Source organism: Lepidochelys kempii, chromosome 1 (assembly GCF_965140285.1).
Source record: "Lepidochelys kempii isolate rLepKem1 chromosome 1, rLepKem1.hap1, whole genome shotgun sequence".
Lineage (NCBI taxonomy): Eukaryota > Metazoa > Chordata > Testudines > Cheloniidae > Lepidochelys > Lepidochelys kempii.
The window spans coordinates 342939300-342960550 of record NC_136380.1 but is presented as its reverse complement, the minus strand read 5'-3'; the positions used below and the strand labels follow the sequence as shown (position 1 = coordinate 342960550).

At 45.0% G+C, this 21251-nt stretch overlaps 1 protein-coding gene across 4 annotated transcripts in view; it reads right to left on the bottom strand.

Moving 5' to 3' along the window:
- Nucleotides 1-21251, bottom strand: part of PRKCQ (protein kinase C theta) — an 89075-nt gene that overhangs the window by 23796 nt on the left and 44028 nt on the right. For all 4 annotated transcript variants that reach the window (XM_073328833.1, XM_073328835.1, XM_073328834.2 and 1 more), the window contains 4 exons: nt 20795-20918; nt 15417-15577; nt 12549-12722; nt 3190-3281 (listed from right to left, as the gene is read on the bottom strand). In XM_073328833.1, the coding sequence (XP_073184934.1) occupies nt 3190-3281; nt 12549-12722; nt 15417-15577; nt 20795-20918 (551 nt within the window). The remainder of the gene's footprint in view (nt 1-3189; nt 3282-12548; nt 12723-15416; nt 15578-20794; nt 20919-21251) is intronic.

The window sequence follows — 21251 nt, the reverse complement described above, 5'->3', positions numbered from 1 at the left end:
TTGGTGTGATGATTTTAAAATCTAATAAAATGGTCATGAAACATTTTTCAGTTTTTACTATGGTGCCATACAGCCCAACTTCACCCTCATGGTCTCACCCGTCGGCCCTGACCCCAACCCTGTAAATTTGAACACCCTCCCGCCCCAGCAATTTCAATTTCTGGGGAAAACACTGCCAACTCCCTTTTTCAAACATGACTTAGGCACATAAGAGCCCAAGTTCCATTGACTTTTGATGAGGTTTTGGCTTCTAAGGGCCATATTATTAGGCACCTACAGATGACAATAGGTTCCAAGTGGGATATTCTAAAGGGCCTAAGTAGGTTTGGTTCTAATTGCCATATAAATCATTTGGAAAATCAATGAGAATTGGCACCTTACCTGCTTAAGCACTTTTGAAAATACTCTTAGGCGCCTAGTGTGCATCTTTAGGCATCTTTGAAAATCTGCCCCCTATGTGCCTAAGTCACTTTTGAAAATGGGACTTAGGCTCCTAAGCCACTTAGGTGCTTTGGGAAATTTTACCCCACATCCGTTTACACCAGCTGCAGATTTGGCTACTTGTGTCTTTTGTAGAGTCCTTTAGAGACCCTTGTTCACAGCACACTTCTGCATCGGGGTGAAACTTCACCCCAATACACAGGCCCAGTGTAGGACCAATACGCCACTTAAGTTTCACTTCAGCCCTCAAAATAGGACCCCTCTGCCCAGAGGTGAATGTAACCCTAGAACCATATTTCCACTGGATTCTACTGCATCCTCTCATCAGACCTTGAATGTCCTAGGCTGGAGGCACAGTCCTCAACATTAAGTTTAAAAAAAAAAACCCAAACCCCAACAAATCAAACTTTTATTTAAATTAGGCTCTGTTATTTAAATAGAAATTAATTTCTAAGGTGTTTCAATATTGACTTTTACAATATCTTTTGTTGGCATAAGGATTTAGAAAAAACTTTTATTTATTTCAATTCCTCTATTTCAATTGTGGCTACATACATTTTTAATTCTCCCTCGGTGTATTTACTCTTTATATAAATTTACCTTTTTACCATTCGTTTTGACAGGGTTCATGTCCCCAGCCTGCCTTTTTTGCTGCTCGGTGACGAAAACAAGAGACTCCCTTTTCCTATTTTTGTCCAGAGTAGGTGGTCCCAGGCTCTCATGGGGGGGAGGCAGGGATAGCTCAGTGGTTTGAGCATTTGGCCTGCTAAAGCCAGGGTTGTGAGTTTAATCCTTGAGGGGGCCATTTAGGGATCTGGGGCAAAAATTGGGGATTGGTCCCTGCTCTGAGCAGGGGGTTGGACTAGATGACCTCCTGAGGTCCCTTCCAACCCTGATAGTCTATGATCTCTGCACAAAGGGGCATGTGGCTGACGCAGTCATCCTAAAGCTAAAGAGCTTCTGGGAATGGCTGAGGCTTATGGGATTCTTTTGTAGTCGTTTTGCTCAATGGCTTTTTCTAAGGGTACATCGACCCTGGAACGAGGGGTGTAACTCCCAGCTCAGGTACATGTACACATGCTAAATTTGATTGAGCAAGAGCCTAAAAGGAGCAGAGTAGCTGCAGCAGTTTAGGAGGTGGGAAAATCTAGCTGCCCAGAGTACAACCCCATCCAGGACCCCAGGTATGTGCTCAGGAGGCTAACCAGGCTGCTGCCCGCACTGCCATGCAGTGCTGTTTTTAGGCTAGGGCATGTATGTCTATCTGAGCTGGAAATTACATCCCCGACTATAGTGTAGACACACCCAGAGTCTTCTCCTGCATGCAATGACTTTCAGCAATCAAACTGGGAAATCCTGGCAGTTTTACTGCCCCTGCAGTGGGAGTTTGTTCATTTACATCAGGGCTGAACGTGGCTCAGTGTGAGCTGCCCACATGTGTACAAGGCCAGAAGATGTCCCCAGACGTTTGACACTGAGCATCAGGGGCCTGAGTAGCCTCTCGTTTACTCCAATTTTACACTGCTGTAACTCTGCTAACTTCAGGGGTTTCACTCCTGATTTCCATCAGTAGCAGTGAGATCAGAACCAGGTTCCAGATCTGAAATTCAAAGTGCGGCACAATCGGGATGGGAGTTGGGGCGGGGGGAGGGGGGGCGGGAAGAAAGCTTTAAGCCACCTTTGTGTTCTCAAAATTCTAGCCTAACTGGGGCCTCCCCAGCTCCCAGTGCAATTTAGGGCAGCCCAGGGGCTGCTCTAATTTTCACCAGTCACCGATGGGCTGCTGCACGGCCCAGAGTATTCCAGCAATGGCACTGTCTTCCCCCAATTCTCCTCCTGCCCCAAGATGTGTCTTGCCAGAGACAGGGAAGAAAGGTGGCTTGGGGCTGCTTAAGCCACCCCTGCAGAGCCAAGGGAACCCCTCCTTTCTGGAGAAATCCCCAGCAGCTGTTCTGCACCCTTTTGTGGCTGGAGCCAAACGGAGGTGCCAAAACAAGGGACAGAATCAGGGTCCTGGTGTGTTGTCAAAAGTCCTGCTATTGCCTGACAGTCGTCTTCCCTGTAAATTACCTAGAGATGTGGATCATTGTAACCCTACCCTCTTAGTTCTTTACTGAATGATTCAGACTTCATATGAAAAGGCCCAGATACCTACTTCAGCAGCTTGACTGGGCCTGCTGATCCATGACTGGAAAAATCAGCTGAACAAAAGGCTACACATGACTGGAAGATCTTGAAATGGAAAGTACACCTTGTGTGATTGTTATGGTTGCACCTAGACCCCTCAACTGTGATTGGGGCCTCATGGTGCTAGGTGCTGTACATACACAGTGTAAGAGAAAGTCTCTGCCCTGAAGAGTTTACAAGCTACACAAGATAAGACAAGCTACACAAGATAAGGGTGGGAGGGGAAACAGAGGCACAGGGAGAGGAAGTGACATGCCAGAAGTCAGTGGCTGAGGCCAGATGACAGCAATAATACCAAGCCCTAATTACAGAAATTTTCACCTGCAGGTCCAAAAGCTTTACAAAGGAGGTTCAGTATCATTACTCCCATTTTACAGATGAGGAAACAGAGGCACAGAGAGGAGAACTGGCTTGCCCAAGCTAACACAGAAGGCCATTGGCAGAGCCAGAAACAAAACCCAGGTCTCCCGAGTCCCTGTGCTTTATCCTTTAGGTCACGCTGACTCCCTATTACACTAAGTATGTGACCTATTAAAGTAAAAGGCAATTAAATCATCTTACGTTGCTCTGGCGGTGTCAAACTTGTGACAGCTTTGGATATGAAACATTAGGTCTCCTCCATTTAGATATTCCATTACAAAAAAGAGGTTTTCCTAGAAAAACAATAAAAGACTAGAATTAGGTACTGAAAGTAAAAATACCATGAAGAAGGAGGGGGAGGAGAAAGGGGAAGGAAAGAAGGGTACAATACAAGGTTGGATTTCTGAAGCAACCAACTTATTTCACCGGTATTTCCTTTCCACTTTTTTTTCCTTGACCCCCTACTTAGCTCCCACTGCCCAGATTTGCATAATCACTGGTAAAAAACATAATAATAAACAATCCCTAACTCACACATAGCATTTTTCATGAGCAGATCTCAAAGTGCTTTAAAAAGGAGGTCAGTTTCATTATCCCCCTTTCAGCAATGGGGAAATGGAGGCAAGGAGCACTGAAGTGACTTGCCCAAGACCAGCCAGCAGAGTGACAGAGCTGCGAATAGAGCCCAGGGCTTTTGAGTCTCAGTCCAGTGCATTGCTCACTAGGCTACACTGCCTGCCATGGGCCCCAATCGTAGAGACACTTGCCCATGTGAGCAACTTCATGTATGGCAATAGTCCAATAGGGAGCTTGATCCTGCAATGTGCTGAGCGCATTGGCCTTGATCCAGCAAAGCACTTAAGCACGTGCTTAATTTTAAGCAACTGAATCGTTCTATTAATGGGGAAGTACTTAAACAATTATTGCGAAGGTTTAAGTGAATAATAATTCTTGTCGTATGCCCAAAATGTGCCAACAGGTCACAGAAGTTTTAGAAAGCCGCTTCCTACTTCCAAATTGGATACGGACAAGTGTCCTAATACTGCAATTGGATCCCCACAGGAAGACTCTGAGGCTAGTACGGTGCCCCGTTATATAAATGGGGTCCTGCATGGGAATCAATAGCAGGACTGGACTCCAAAGTTTCAATTTCAGCTCTTTGTGTATGGGCATTGTGTATGGTTTTGATAGTGCAATTACAGTAGGGACAGACTTGTCACTTGAGCCTGCACGAATCCGAGTGGATGCCCTGGTCTAGTGGTGTCAGAACACCACAGAGAATTATGCCAGGCTGGGTTCTTGCCCTTGCCCTGACTCTGACAAAAACTTCCTCCGGAGTCTTGGAAAAGTCCTTTGACCTCAATGTCTGATTCTACCAGGCTCTGAGGGACAGCCAGTGACATCAACTCCCACTGGGGCCCTCAAGAGTTTAGGGGTCTGAGGACCTTTCAGGAGGAGAGCGGGATTATAGCTTGTGCATATGCAGAACTGAGATATTAATTATTGACCTTAGAATTCTGTTGTGAACATTAATAAAACAATAGCTTAGACTATGAATTTAGGCAAAGTCTTAAACGAGTGTTGGGGCATAGACTGCATCATGCCAGGAAGCACTATGCCTCAGAGGTACCCTGGGAGACACAATTTCTCCTTTGCTTCTTTCTTGATCCTGAAGGGTAACAATTTGCCGCTGGCCTGTAAATTACTCTTCCAATCCTGCTGGCTCAGCTTCTCTGGCTAGCCAGTTCCCCTCCTCTCCCTGTTGCCATGCTCCAGGTGGGGAGTCAGCTGGCTAATAGTCCTGCTTACTCCCATGTTCCTGGACCTGGATAGGATCGTAAGGGGAGGTTTCTTCCTCCTGTTCTTGGGCATATATTCTGGGTCAGAGTACAGCCTGATGTTTGCAGTGTCATTTGAACATGAAAAACGCTATATACAGTGGCCACCTTTCAAATCTGGACATTCCCCACCTGTTGGAGTCAATCTTAAAATGGCCGATCCCTCACCCTCACAGATCTTGGGAGACAGGCCAGTCCTCACCTAAATTTAATGGTGTCCAGTTTGCAGATTAATTCCAGTTCTGCCGTTTCTCATTGGAGTCTGTTTTTGAAGTTTTTTTGTTGAAGAATTGCCACTTTTAGGTCTGTAATTGAGTGTCCAGGGAGGTTGACATGTTCTCTGACTGGTTTTTCAATATTATAATTCTTGACGTCTAATTTGTGTCCATTTATTCTTTTGCGTAGAGACTATCCAGTTCAGCCAATGTACAAGGCAGAGGGGCACTGCTGGCACATGATGGCATATATCACATTGGTAGATGTGCAGGTGAACGAGCCTCTGATAGTGTGGCTGATGTGATCAGGCCCTATGATGGTGTCCCCTGAATAGATATGTGGACACAGTTGGCAACGGGCTTTGTTACAAGGATAGGTTCCTGGGTTAGTGGTTCTGTTGTGTGGTTGCTGGTGAGTATTTGCTTCAAGTTGGGGGGCTGTCTGTAAGTGAGGACTGGCCTGTCTCCCAAGTTCTGTGAGAGTGAGGGATCGTCCTTCAGGATAGGTTGTAGATCTTTGATGATGTGTTGGAGAGGTTTTAGTTGGGGGCTGAAGGTGACGGCTAGTGGTGTTCTGTTACTTTCTTTGATGGGCCTGTCCTGGAGTAGGTGACTTCTGGGGATTCTTCTGGCTCTGTCAATCTGTTTCTTCACTTCAGCAGTTGGGTATTGTAGTTGTAAGAACATTTGCTAGAGATCTTGTAGGTGTTTGTCTCTGTCTGAGGGGTTGGAGCAAATGCAGTTGTATCTCAGAGCTTGGCTGTAGACAATGGATCATGTGTTGTGGTCTGGATGAAAGCTGGAGGCATGTAGGTAAGTATAGTGGTCAGTAGGTTTCCAGTATACAGTGGTGTTTATGTGACCTTTGCTTATTAACACTGTAGTGTCCAGGAAGTGGATCTCTTCTGTGAACTGGTCCAGGCTGAGGTTGATGGTGGGATGGAAATTGTTGAAATCATGGTGGAATTCCTCAAGGGCTTCTTTTCCATGGGTCCAGATGATGACAATGTCATCAATGTAGCGCAAGTAGAGTAGGGGCATTAGGGGACGAGAGCTGAGGAAGTGTTGTTCTAAGTCAGCCATAAAAATGTTGGCATACTGTGGGGCCATGCGGGTACCCATAGCAGTGCCGCTGACTTGAAGGTATACATTGTCCCCAAATGTGAAATAGTTGTGAATGAGGACAAAGTCACAAAGGTCAGCCACCAGGTTAGCTGTGGCATTATCGGGGATACTGTTCCTGACGGCTTGTAGTCCATCTTTGTGTGGAATGTTGGTGTAGAGGGCTTCTACATCCACAGTGGCCAGGATGGTGTTTTCTGGAAGATCACTAATGGATTGTAGTTTCCTCAGGAAGTCAGTGGTGTCTTGAAGATAGCTAGGAGTGCTGGTAGCGTAGGACCTGAGGAGAGAGTCTACATAGCCAGACAATCCTGCTGTCAGGCTGCCAATGCCTGAGATGATGGGGCGTCCAGGATTTCCAGGTTTATGGGTCTTGGGTAGCAGATAGAATACGCCTGGTCGGGGTTCTAGGGATGTGTCTGTGCAGATTTGTTCTTGTGCTTTTTCAGGGAGTTTCTTGAGCAGATGGTGTCGTTTCTTTTGGTAACCCTCAGTGGGATCATAGGATCATGTTCTCTGTATATATACATATCTTCCTACTGTATTTTCCACTGCATGCATCTGATAAGTGGGCTTTAGCCCACAAAAGCTTATGCTCAAATAAATTTGTTAGTCTCTAAGGTGCCACAAGTACTCCTTGTTCTTTCTAATGTCAGACCAGTTACTGAAGAGGAAGAAATATCTTCCCATGGCTTTAATGGTCACAAATATTTGACCCATTCATGTGGTAGGCATGCATACCATGTACACCTGCTATTGGTTTCCTTTGTTATCCTAGCAAATGTGTGCTATTCTAGGGCCAAGTCCCCAGATGGTGTAAATTCACATAACTCCACTGAGGTCAATGGAAATAGGCTGATTTACACCAGAGGAGGATCTGGCCCTCCAAGCCCACCTATATCAGTATGTATAGGCCTGCCTTGGGTTTGACCCTGTACATTCTTCGATGCATTGACTTCAGTGGGACTACTTAGGTGACAAATGGCTTGTGCAGGATCCTGCCTCCATCAATTTGTGGTTATAAGAAGTACAGAAGATACTATTTGCAATGAAAGCTTTTGGGGACAATCAAAGCCTAACTGCTAAAGACAAAATGACTGAGGGTTTAATTTTGCTCTTCAGTGCTAAAGAATGTTTCCCCTTGTGTAATATCAGCCTATTCTCTAGAGATGGCAGCATTTCCTACAGCTGCCAGCCAATTCAATTCAGTCCTCATCTCACACAATTAGCTTTTGATTCTGATTCTTTCACTTCTCTTTTACTGCATGTTAAATACCTTATTCGAGATGCTCTGCTTTGCAAGTCCATCTGCTTGATTTAAAGCAGCAAACACATCTGAATATGTATACAAAGATGCAGGTGTAGATTACTGTATCTTCACATACTAAAGGCCTCCTGGCATAATTCAGCAAAGGTCAGCAAAAGGCTAATTGCACCAATTAAGTCTCACTTAGGACTTCAAAACAGAATTCTCTGTAGTGCTTAAATAGAGAAGCTAACCTACCCCTCCTACAAGGTGATAGAACTGCCCCTATTGCTGGTTTCAGGACTGGTTGAAAATTTTCCAAAATTCCTTTTGGATGGAAAATTGGGTTTTTGACTAAGCCAAAATTGCCTTCTGCTCAAAAATTTTCAGTCTTTTGTTGGGAAAACCTAAAAATGCTCTAATTTTCCACTGAAAACTGAAAAGTTTTGGCCAAAACACTTTGGTTTTAAATCTGTGATAAAAAGTCAAAATTTTCTGCAGTGGCAAAAAAAAATTCTGACCAGCTTTTCTTAAAAACCCCAACCTATGGACCAGATGTTTAGCTGGTATAAATGGAGCTGATTGTCAGTAGAGGAATGGGATAGTCAATGGAGCTATGCAGATTTACTCCAGCTGAGACTATTGCTCTTTGTCACTTTAATAATCCCTGACACCCGCTTTCCTCCTTTACTTGACTACCCGCTGTGCAGAGGGCAGAACTCTGCCCCTATCATGTACTGACATCATCTGAGTACCGTAATGTCTTTTCAATGCAGACTTGATATTTTTGATGTGACAATGATCCATTGTGAACCTGAATGTGGGGACAATTGTGTTTTTACAACTTTTCTCAAAGCTAGTCTTTTGAACTGCCCTGGCTTAAATTTGTATGATGCTGATATAACAGCATAGTGACAGGCACAGAAAACCTAGCCACTGCTGATAGCAGAGATGAGTGGAAACAGGCATTTCCAACTCAAAGAAAAATCTGAAAATTCAATATTTTTTTGTCATGAATCAGGATGAAAAGTCAGATTACTGAAATATTTCATGGATCAAAATATTCTGAGAAATTTTGATTCAGAAATAGATAGGCATTTCTTTTCATCATTGTCGATCACAATGAAATATGTCAACATGCCCATACTGAAATGTTTTATTATAGTTTGTTGAACTGACCCAAAATGTTTCATTTAGAATAAGTTCAAAATTAAACTCCATTTCCTTATGATGCTACATTGCCCCATGGGAATTTTAGACTGGGAGCCTGAAGGTCCCATTTGGGCCAGGGTCCCTGACTGGACTACATTTCCCATAATGCACCTGCGAGCACGTGTCCTTTGATTCAACACCCAGCTTGGTCGGAGGGGGAGGCCATGTTGCCCATAGGGGAGAATGGGGGCCTGAAGTACAACTGCCATTAGGCAATGCAGCACAATATGGAAATGAAGTTTAAAGTTGAACTGACTCAAAATGTTCGAAATATTCTGATTCAGATTGATGGAAATTTAAAAGAAAAAACAACAACAACAACAAAAAAGCAGCAAAATCGAAATGTTCCATTGGAAAATTCAATTTTCCAGAAACGCCATTCTCTACATTCAGTGTCATTTTGATAGGGAATTCCTGACCAGCTCTAATCAAGATGTGGGTTTGATATGTTGATAAGAGGATGACGGGAGTGCTTGTATATATTAATGGCCTAATGCTGCATGGTACTGAGTGTTCGCCATGACATCCTGAGCACACTCCACACCCACTGAAGCTTCTTGAAAACTCTCAGCTCATCACAGAATTGGCTCCCAAGATTTTATTTTTAATGGAAGTTAAAGGGTCTGATTCTCCTTTTCCCTAAAGCCCTTTACACTATTCTGTCAGTGAACAGGAGTCTTAAAGTGTTAAGTCCCATATGTTAACGTAACATGTTATGTCAAATTTGGCTCAGCCTTTAGGTGTTCTGCAAATGAGCTGTTACAAAAGATAAGGCTAACAGCATAGAAATGTTTCAGTAACATTTATTTTTAAACTACAATAAATGTGGTTTCTATTTTACTGTTAGAGGGACCTTAATGTAAACTAGAATCTGGTGTATGAAGTGAAACAAGCTGTAAACAAAAATGTAACTGACTTTCAAAAATAGAAAGTCTATTTTTAGTGTTCAAGATCAGCAAAATGCAAAAATCAATCAATCAATAAATAAAAAGCAGCAGCATAAATGGTGAAGAGTTAATTCAGAGATTAACACTGTATCGGAGTAAATAATTTCAGAATTAGGATCATGGGAATTATAAAACAGATTTTACCATGTCCCTTTAAATCACATAAAATAAAAGTTTTTTAACACAGCATATAATTAACCGGTTGAACTCAATGCTGAGAAGATCATGGTGACCAAAAAAAAGAAAGAAAAGGTAAATATCAAAAACATTTGAAAAAAGTGCATCTTCATTTATTCTAAGGAGCCTAAAAATGACAAGTGTCCTGATTTTCACGAGTACTGAAGCACTGCATCTTCCACGGAAGTCAGTGAGAGCTGTAGGTGCTCAGCATCTCTGAAATTCAGGCCAAAGGACTATCAGTTCTCATAGTTTGTAGCATACATTGATCATCACTTGCTGGGATCAAGCAGAAACTACCTCCCGTAATGGATAATACTGTCCAAACTAGGTACATTAGGGAGATATTTTATTCCTCTGAAGACACGTGGCAGATATTGATGTTGATGAAGAACACTGGACTGAAAGGACTATTGGTCTGTCTCAGTATGGAGATGACTATGTTCCTGTTTCTACCATTCTTTGTAGATTCATTCACTACATAAAGGAACTCAGAAACTTCGCATTGCCAACAAATCAATATTTCAGAAAGGTTTCTGACTCACGCTTCTCTGTTTGAAGCCACTTATCAAAAGCCAGTCCAGTGAAGCCTTCAAAAAGAGATTCCAATAATAACTCCTAGGCATGGCTTCTACACACCAGTGCATCTGCTATGAAATGCTTACTCTGAGGATATTCTGATTAAAACATGCCTCCATCGAGTGGTGAGAGAATGTCTGCGGCTTGTTACAGCTCTCTCATTCAGAATGACTTTCATGAGTTGAATGATCACGGCTTGACTCGGTCAGAGGAGAAAAACATAAGTCAGAAATCAATCACAGTCTACGGGCGATTTGGATTAAAAAGACATGCGCTAAGTCCTACAGCTACAGTGTGAAATGAAGAGGCCAAACTGCTTTAAAATGTTGAAAAGTTGACTTAGGTAAAACCCAAGAAGATGCTTAACATGCATCAAGAGGGGAATATAACATCATGCCGAAGAGAGGGGGGCCTGAAGTGATCACTCATTTAACCTCGTTGCATTTTTCAGGACTGTTCACTGTACAGATCCTTGTGCTTCAGGGCATAAGCCAACCTCTGACCCTAGGAGCCTAGGAGAAGCTTGTCCTGGAGGCAGGTTACCCCATAACTGCTGACTGTAGGGTTACTGCACTTCCTCTGAAGCAGCTGGTGTTGGCCACTGTTGATGGCAGGATCTTGGACTATATAAACCAACACTCTGTTCTAGCAACATCTGCATTGCTATACATCATTCCCACTGGTGTCTCACCCAACCTACCTTTGAATATCAACCACCCCCACTGGGAGTATATTTCACTTCCCAGTTGTTATTATTGTTAAGAATACTTTTCCTATTATCTAGTCTCAGTTTTCTTTCCTTAGTTTCAGATCATTTATCTTTCCCCCACAATCTCTGAAACTGTACATAATTTCCTTCCCGTATGTTATGGGTATCCCTTTGCTCATCCTCCTGAAAGGACTAAAATAGATGCCAGGATTCAAAATTTCATGATCTACTGACACAGGAGTTCACAGACTTTTCCACAGTAAATTTCATTCACTGTCCTTAAAGACGTGTTGTTTGGGAAGCTAACTGCATATGCAACAGAGGTACTATTTGTTTCCTATGACACTGGCTGCTATGTTGTTAACCTAGCATTATGCAACATCTAACATCGTCAAATTATGGTATGCGAATGAGCATGGAAGCCTCCTGAGAGACCTTCCAGAGCTGCCTGAGTGAACAGAGTGGTCATTGGGATGTCATTCCAGATTTTATCCCCAGTTAAACTTGTCTTAATGCCAGTTTAAAATTTTAGCATATAGAGCAGTGGTCCCCAAACTGCCTAGGGGAGTGCAGAGGAACACGGGCGGGGGGGGGGGGGGGAACAAGGCCTGGGCCAGCCCCCATGGCCAGCTCTACCATGGCCCCAGCTCCCAGCTGCTGCTCCGCTCCTGGCTCTAGCCTTGGCCTCCAACCGTGGCCTGACCATGGCTTCCCCTCCCGGCCCCAGCCCCAGCCCCCAGGCGCGGCCCCACTCCTGGCCCGGCTCAGCCCTGCCCCCAGCCTCAGCCTCAGCCCCAGCCCCTGGCTGCAGCTCCGTTCCTGTCCCCAGACCCGTCCCCAGGTGTGGCCTCAGCCTTGGCCCCCTTATCCCTCTCGATATACCACCCCGGGACCCGCAGCCCTGCTCCGGAGTGGTGGCGTGGACAGGGAAAAAAGGGGGTGTGACCCTGAAAAGTTTGGGGACCACTGATATAAAGGGAAGGAAACAAACTGGTTCTTTTTAATTTGCCTGGTATGGTGCTTGAAAGGCTGGTCAGGGACACAGAGAAAACCTCTGGAAGCTACGTTTTGCATCCGGGTGCACAAGGCTCATGCACGATTTAAGTCCCAGTGAAGCCTTGTTTTGAGAGCTTAAATAGTGATATGTCTTTTGCTGTCCCCCTGCACAGGACTGAATTTCACCCTTAATACGTACTGCAACCCCCGGTGCACCACAGGGGCTCTCTGCATGGCCAGTCTTAGGTGGGGAAAGCAGCATAAATCGACAGGGGCCAAAGTCCAAGCATGCTCCCCGGAGCGGATCAGCTGGCTAAGTGTCCTATCCACCCCTACACCCAGCACTCTCTGGATGAAAGCTGGGTCAGAGGTCAAAGTTTCCGAGGCACATGCTAAGACTGAAGGTTTTGTTTCAGAGAACTTTCCTCAGAGTAGACAGGCTCAGGCTTTAGCCCACTAACCGGAGTAAAGCAGAGTGTCCCCAGCGTGTTCGGGGACAAATGGAAAGCCCGTATGTACCTTGGTTTGGAATGTACAATACACATGGGTTAGAAACGGGTGCTCCCAAGCCAAGGAGAGGACTCTCTTTTCCACCATGGTGCATTCAACGTCATCGTCCATCAAAACCACATCCTTCTTCAGAGCCTTCACAGCAAAAAACTGATCCGTGTTCTTTAACTCGGCAAGGAAGACCTAGAAGGGGAAGGCCACCTCATATAAGAAGTGCGTTTTCTCAAATCATGTTCAGACCCATTTAAAGAAGTGAGTTGAGAATAACTGGCTCAACACCAGGTTGATGAGACAACTTAGAGTGGAAGGATGATCTAGTGGCTAAGTCACCCGATAAGGACTCAGGGAGCCTGAGTTCAGGTCCCGATTCTGTCCCAAACCTCTGAGGCTTTGGGAAAGTCACTCAATCTACTCTGCATTTATAAAATAGGGATAACACTTTCCTACCTCATAGGGGTGTTGTGGGGATAAATCCACTAATGACTATGAGGTGCTCAGTTACCACAGGGATGTGGGCCATGTAAGTAGACGGAATTCTTCAGACAGGTGAAAATTTTGGTGACTGAAACCAGTTTTATGCAAGTTTTCATAAATAATGTTTTCCATTTTCTGACTTACCACGACAATACTCTAAAAGACATATGGGGGAGTATTATTTTGTCAGCAATATATAAATGGAACGTTTGGGGTCAGATCCTCAGCTGAGATAAATCAATGTAGCTCCACCTATTGCCTGATTTATACGAGCTGAGAATCTGGCTCTAAATGCAAGGTCAGAGGGCAGTATGAATAGAGAGGTTGCACTTCTACAGCGTTTCTCGGCTGAGGATCTCAAAGCGTGTAGCAAGTACTAATGAACTGAGTCTTAGAGAAATAGGTAAGCTTTATTATACCTTTTTTACAGATGGGGAAACCAAGGCACTCAGAGGCAAAATGACCGAATGAGCCAGGAGCAGAGTTGGAAGTAGACTGACTTCTAGGACCCCGGGCTAATTACAGTACTGGGCAACCATGTGGCTTAGTGGACCAAGCACTGTACTGGGCCTCAGAGGACCTGGCCTCACTTCTTAACTCTGTCATAAATTTTACAGATGATCTTGGGCAAGTCACTTCCCACTCTGTGTGTCAGTTTCCCCATCTCTATCATGGGGATACTGACATCCTTTATAAAATGCTTTGAGATCGATGGATAAAAAGCACTATATAAGAGTTAGGTCTTATTATTAACACTCCCCTTGGTTAGCTAAACGTCCAAGAATAATCAATGAGGCTTCCTCGGTACTGTTTACTGAACCGTAGATATGGAAAAGTGCAGGGGATCTGCAACCCCCTTGCAAATTTTATTTACTCCTTTAGTTATTTGTATGTTTAACTTACCAGTGTGCTGTGTATCGCCTCTCCCATGCCATATGGGGAATAATCAGAAATATTAATGCTGATGCTATAACAACTCTCTCTCGCTGCCCCTCCATGCTATGGTATATTCTTTAAGAGAGGGGCTCAAGGGATAGTAACCAGCATGGAACTGACTGACTGGGAGGTAGGAGAGGGTAGGAGACAGTAAGGGTCAATGCAGTGGCAATGGGCTTCTACACAGATGGCCCACTACCATCGAAACCCATACAGATCTCTGGAGATTGGCAGGGTATGAAGGCTGAACACGCTGCGTCTTCTCCAAAGGAGGACACACCCCACCCCAACCAATGGAAGAATTTGGAGAGGATTCTGTGGAGGAAGCTTGTCGTGTTTTCTGCTCCCACCCGGTTTTCTGTGGAAGGGCCTGATTTGGCCCTTCTGTACTAAGCTTGTTCAACTATGGAAAGCAAAATGGAAAAAAATAAATCAGATATTTCGTTAACAATTTAAGACGTGGCCACAGCAATTGCTTCAGTCCATAAAATATGCAAGAATCAGCTATACACCAGGGGCAGGTTCCATCTCTAATGTCTTTGGGCAACATGTGCACGCTCATTAGTTGATGCTAAATTGCAATGAAGAGTTGCTTCCGAATTGCCTCTCAGAACTGCATGAGCGCCAGATGAGTTCATCATGGTTCACGTTATCATAGAGGATGCGTCTCCGAATTAATAACGATCAGCCACTCAATGTAAAGTCAGATGAATGAATCCACTGAAGGCAGAAGATTCGAGATTCAGATCCAAGGCACAGATCCCCAGCCGGTTGAGATGGGTAGAGCTCTATTGACTCAGTGGAGCTATACAGATTTACATCAGCTGAAGATCTGGCCCCAAACATCTAAGGGATGTAGCTGAATCCAGCCTGAGTAAGGGGCAGAGCATAGCTGCACTGCCCCAAGAACAGGGGGCTTCACAATCTGGTCCTTGCTTCCTCTTTGCTTTGAAGGGGGAAGTAATCTACTCCAGCCTTTTTACAGGTGCAGCTTACTACCTCCTCTGAACTAGCTCCGCTGTGCTGGCTGATAGCAGAGCCAGGACTCCACCCAGTCCATTCTCTGCCCAACTTCTCCCCACCCACATGCATAAAAGGGGAAGTAGCAGCCTGGCTGCAGCTTTCCCCTCTACACAGGCTCTGGTGATGTGGATAGCCGATGCAGGGGAGTAAGAGGGCCCTTATATTATATTTACTCTCCTATGCAGAGGTGGGGCTGGGTTTATGCTTGAGCCCTGAGAGAGTTAGGTTTCTATGCAATGCAACAGTCGGGTACCCGTGGTGATGTTTACATCTTATTTATCATTAAGGAGGTTTGGGTCAGTGTTTCTTCCGAGGTTTGGAAACACAATCATGCCTTCTGCCCCTGGCAAGGCAACATCCACGCAGGCATTGAAAAGCTGTTTATATTCTTCAGCAGTGCAATGCATGGCTTCGCTTAGCACACGTCAGCCCCATCTCACTTACCTTGCCAAAGCTTCCCTTTCCCAACATTTTGTGTAAGACAAAATCATCGATTGTTAATTTCAGCTGCTCAGACTTCTGGTCTTTCCCTGGTTCTGATTCCACGAGAGACTCAGGGCTTGTCACGTCTTCCACCGGCGTCTCCCAAGAGATTCCCTGTGGCTCTGAAATGAACCCCAAAGCAAAATAAACACCCAGAAACAAAACAAAACACTCACATCCTACTTTTACATTTTTCAAGGACACCCAGTTCCAATTAAAATCAATGGCAATCAGGTGTCCACACTCACTAGGTGGATTTCAGGCATTGTACCTCAATCTCCTTCTAGTTACGTCAGTTTTTACAGTGGTGTAACTCCACTGACTTAAGTAGAGTGACTCCCGATTTTACATGGGTGTAAATGAAAGAGAATGACACCCTTTAACTGCAGTGTTGCTTTCAAAGCTGAAGAACAGGGCCAAACCCTTAGATTTGGTGCAGCTTTTACTTGACATTGCTTCTTGCTGGCTGTCACGCTATGCCATGACATCTTACCCTTGGGCCTCTTTCAAGCCCATTGCTAAGGCTGCTGTGTGAAACAGACGAGACACTGTTTAAATTTCATGCTCCTTTCCCAGAAGTTCAGATCAGGTTGGCTGTCTTTGCTGTCAGTTTCTGGAGTGGAACTTTCAAGAGGTTCCTGGCTATTCTATTTATTTAGATTTATAAAAACCTGTATAGGAATCTATTCCTTACGGAACCTATCCCATAAACTCAAACACACAACACCATATAGAGGATTGCTCAGCCCACCTTGACAGATAAAATAAATATCCACTGGGGAAGAGATGGTCCCTTAGGTAAGGGGACCATCTCTTTAAAAATGGTTTAAAGCCGGTCCCAAACCATTTAAAGGTTTATAGGTTAACACCAACATTTTGAACTCCACCTAGAAACTAACTGCAAGCCACTGCAGATGTAATTCACTGATCAGCGTATGTTAGATCCTCCTCTGGGGCCAATTCACAAAGGATGCAAGTCTCGCTCTTTAGGGTCAGAGAATCACACAAATGTTGGGCTGGACGAGACCTCGAGAGGTCACCCAGCCCAGCTCCCTGCGCTCAGGCAGGACCAAATATACCTAGACCAGGAGTTCTCTGGACAAATTATTTGGTGGCCCACTTTTGCTGGTGGCCACGCTCACACTTTTTCCTAAAATACTTAATTAGCTTAGGCAAAACAAATAAATATGCACATAGACACGTCCAAATCAGTGTAATTTATTTATGGCTACCTAGTAAGTCTGCTGTGAAAAGTGATATTAACAAACATAGAAGTACCACTTTTCACAGCAGACTTATCATAGAATCATAGAATATCAGGGTTGGAAGGGACCTCAGGAGGTCATCTAGTCCAACCCCCTGCTCAAAGCAGGACCAATCCCCAACTAAATCATCCCAGCCAGGGCTTACTCAGCCCCGGCTGCCTGGGGATAAATTAAGCCCTGGATGAGGGGTGGGGGAGGGAGTAGCAAGGGCCGGCGGGGACGAGGGTTGGCTGGGGGAGGCAGCAAGGGGCTGGAGCCTGAAGCCCTGTGGCTAGGGGCCGGAACCCAAGGCCCCAGAGCTGAAGCCCAGGTCTGAAGCCTGAAGCCTCGTGGCCAGAGCCTACTGCCACACCACCCCCAGGCTGAAGCCCAAAGCCTGAGCCCCAGCACCCCTGAGAAGGTGGGGAACTCACCGGCTGCTCCTCCAGAGTTATGCCCCAGGTGTCTCCAGAGGGAGACAGGGCCCAACCCTGGCTGAAAGCCCCAGCAACCAACACCAAGACATCCAGGAGCACCAGGGAGGGGGAGGAGCCACTGCTCCCTCTGCCCTCCCATTACAGCCCAGGAGTCTGTGGCCGCAAGAAAAGCCCCTGGTAGCTGCATTTGGCCACGGTGGCTGCATTTGAGGAACGCTGTCCTAGACCACCCTGGACAGGTGTTTGTCCAACATGTTCTTAAAAACCTGCAATGGTAGGGATTCCACAACCTCCCTTGGTAACCTCTTCCAGCACTTAACTATCCTTAACGTTAGAAAGTTTTTCCTAATATCGAACCAAAATTTTCCTTGCTGCACACTAAGCCAATTCCTTCTTGTCCTACTCCACGTGGACATGGAGAAGAATTGCTCACTGTTTTCTTCCTTTTACTTAGCTGTAGAGAGTCAGGCTACTGGTGCGAGAGGCCTCTGGTGTTGACCAAGATGGCAGTCATAACAAAAACTCCAGAGCATTGGTATAACATGCTTCTGCTTTCATAAGTGGGCTGCAGCATTCTGCAAAAGCTTCATTTTCCCAGGGGTCTCCATGTGCAGCCCTCCTGCAGAGCAATGTGATCTTGAGATGACAAGGCCATGGATAATGATAGCAAAGTTGGAAAGGAAACATGCTCTTCTCACCGTTTCACTGGAATCTGAGCTGGAAGCCCAATGTTGTGACCTTTATTGGGTCTAAGCTTTGGCTTAGTTTTGCTTTTGTTCCTAACACGTGTATTTTAAAGCTTGCAGGAGAGGTGGTTTCTGTGCTACCCATTCTATGAGCTGTATTTCATATGTTGTGTTGCAGCTCTTGGATGCCAAGGTAATAATAGGCAATATGGACCAAAGGTGGATTTTCCGACAGGTCGATGTGAGTTAGGAGGGCAATGAAAGTCATTGGGACTTGTGCGCTGAACTCCCCTTGGGCAAATTCCCAGCTCAAAGGAAAGAAGACAATGTGCAAGGGTTCTCCACATTGGTCAACTGGGGAGAGGAACAGAATCCTCTTTCCAGGTCATGGGGCTCCAGCCCAGATCCACAGGCCCATGCTCTTACCGTACCCTGGTACCCTGCCTTGCCCACCTGAACCTACTCTCCAGTAACATAGAGTGTGCTGTCATGGAACACAGCTTCACAGCAGAAAAGACAAGGGGAGCTTTCTGGAATGGCCTCCTGTTGGCTATTTCCAAATGCAGTTCTTTCACATCAAGGTGCACATTAGCACTGCAGATTAGCATGTATGCACGTTGATCTCAATTATCCCGTCACAATCATACTTGAATTTTGTAGGCAAAGCATATACTGTAGTTCTTAAATCTATGGTGCAACTCAACCATTTTATTAATAGATCCTCAGCTGGTGTAAATCAGTGTCACACCGTTCACTGCAATAAAGCTACAGTGATTTACACCAGCTAAGAATTTGGGCCAATGTGTTCTGACTTCTTTTGAATTTTAAATGTTCACTGCTAATAATGAAAGGAATATTAGCTATTGTGGTTCACAGGGGGAGGTAATTTCCAAACGTGGGAGCTAAAAGATTCCACTTAAAACCCACATTTTGACGTTTAGGTCAGCTCTTGGGTGAGTAAGGTGAGATTTTCCATTGACTTTCTATGGGAATGATGGCATGGCTACATGGGGACATCCAGGAAAATTAATCCAAATTAACTAAAGGTGTGAATATGAAGCACACTTTGGAAGTGAATTAAGCCACATCAAATTAAGGCCACTTTAATTCTGAATAATAGTGTCCATGCAGGGATTTAATGTGGTTTAACTAATCCACTTTACGAATTAATTTGGATTCACCTTCCAGAGTGTCCTTGTGTAGACAAGCTCTTCAGCACCTAATTGGTATTTGTGTCTTTGAAACATTTCCCCTAAATGGTCATTTTTTGTACGAGTGCAGATTTTATTAAATGTGTGATGTGGCCATGCTATGAAGGTGGGCCACACTCACAAAGAAGGCTCACAGCATCAATGGTCATTACCTGCAGGGATGTTCACAAAGCTAAGTACAAATAAAATTCAAGAGAGGAGAGAAAAGATTAAAGTGAAACAAGCCCTGGAAACACAATTAATTAAGCCAGTTCTTTGAACAAGTACACATGTCAACAGCAGAGTGTAGCTTGCCAACAGCGTGGCAGGGTACACAGGTAAGATAAACACAACACTGGAACACTTGCAGGAGATTAACCTTTCTGTAATCAGCATAATTAGTTAAGACTATAACAACATGCCTGCAATACTAAAACAATAAATAAATAAATAAAAATATAAACTGTTCTGAAGCTGCTCCCTTTAAAGAGCATTACTCTTTCATCAGCGGTAAGCCACAGCACAGAGAAAATAATAAAACCAGGATATGAATTTTCAGTGGTGAGCAGATAGTTCAAACTAAACAGTGGGTGACGTTTCTTCTTGAGGTTCTGATGAATATGGTTGTGGGTGGGGGAAGTGTTGGGCTACCTGACCTAAAGGAGGATTTGGGGAAGAGTTTGTCAGCAGTGTGTGTGGTGCTTTGTGGCTCATGTCACTGGAAGACAGAAATGGATGGGTTAGGGCATGTCTATGGAGAGGTAGAAAGGAATTGCACTGGGACCAGGGGGATTAGTTGCCCCTGTATGGAGTGGCTGAGAATAGTTTGAGGGTAGGTATGACAGAATGTGGATGAGAGGGATACATTTTGGTAGAGGCATGACTCTAGAAGTGACAGATGTTGCTTTGTATTGACTAGTGAACATATCACATGGAGTGAGTTATTTTGTGAAAACTCCACTATTTGGAGCATGCACTGGAATTGTTGCTGACTAGGTCTAAGCCACAAATCATGTCCCTGCTACGATGTCAGAATCATCACATCACGTGAGGCTTGGAAGGAACCTCTTGTGAGTGTAAGCTACACCCACTCGGTGTGACTCTCTGTCTCCTGGTGGCAGCTAGGCCTTAGCTAAGAGAGGTGGGTCTTTCAGCTCAAGTAATAGAGGCTCATTTATGGATTTCCCAGGTTTGATCCCTGCTGTCAACAACCCATCCAGGGACATCAGCATTGCAAGTGATGGTCCAAACATGGAATCTAGCTGGGAAGCCTCTGAGGCTTGGGAAGTGCTTCCTGCTCAGGGGAAGATGAAAACCACCACCAGATGGGGACAGAGCATAGAGTGAGCATGGCTTATATACATAATACAACGGGTGTCTGTTTCCCTGTACTATGAGTGGACTAAGGGCAGGTCTTCACTACCTGCTGGATTGGCGGGTAGTGATTGATCTATGGGGGATCGATTTATCGCGGTTCGTCTAGACGCAATAAATCAATCCCTGAACGCACTCCCTGTCGACTCTGGAACTCCAGCTCGCAGCAGGCGGAAGCGGAGTCGACGGGGGAGCAGCAGCGGTCGACTCGCCACTGTCCTCACCGCCAGGTAAGTTGACCTAAGATATGCCAACTTCAGCTACGCTATTCACGTAGCTGAAGTTGCGTAGCTTAGGTCGACCGCCCCCCCACCCCGGTGTAGACCAGGGCTAAGTTAATTATTATAATTGTCTCCGTCTAGCAGTTTAAATAATTGGCACCGTCAACACACGTAATTGGAGAGCTACCTCTTTTCCCAGTTGCAGGTGCTGGCACAGACTGAAGCAGAGTTACTTCTTTCATAGGAACGGGAAGGCCAATTTCAATAGGTCCTTCTCTGAAGATCTGTTCAGTGTCACGCAAACAGCGAGCCTGGGTCACAAGCAAAAAAGGAGCAATGTTTTGGCTGAAAATGCCTTCGAGCACAGGTCTCTTATGATACCTGCTTCATCCGCACAGGCATAATTATAGAAAGACAAGGAGGTGGCTACTAACTAAAGTCATCAATTAAACGCATTAGGAAGGTCATGGTTTTGGAGTCTTTGTTTCTTTAAAGCAACACGCTGTGGAAGAGTTTGAGTCTCTGTGTGGTTCTATATATTACAGTCATGCCTAGAGGCCCCAACCAAGATCTGGGTCCCATTGTGCTGCAGGCTGTACACACATACACACGCCGTCAGAGACAGTCCCTGCCCTGAAGAGTTT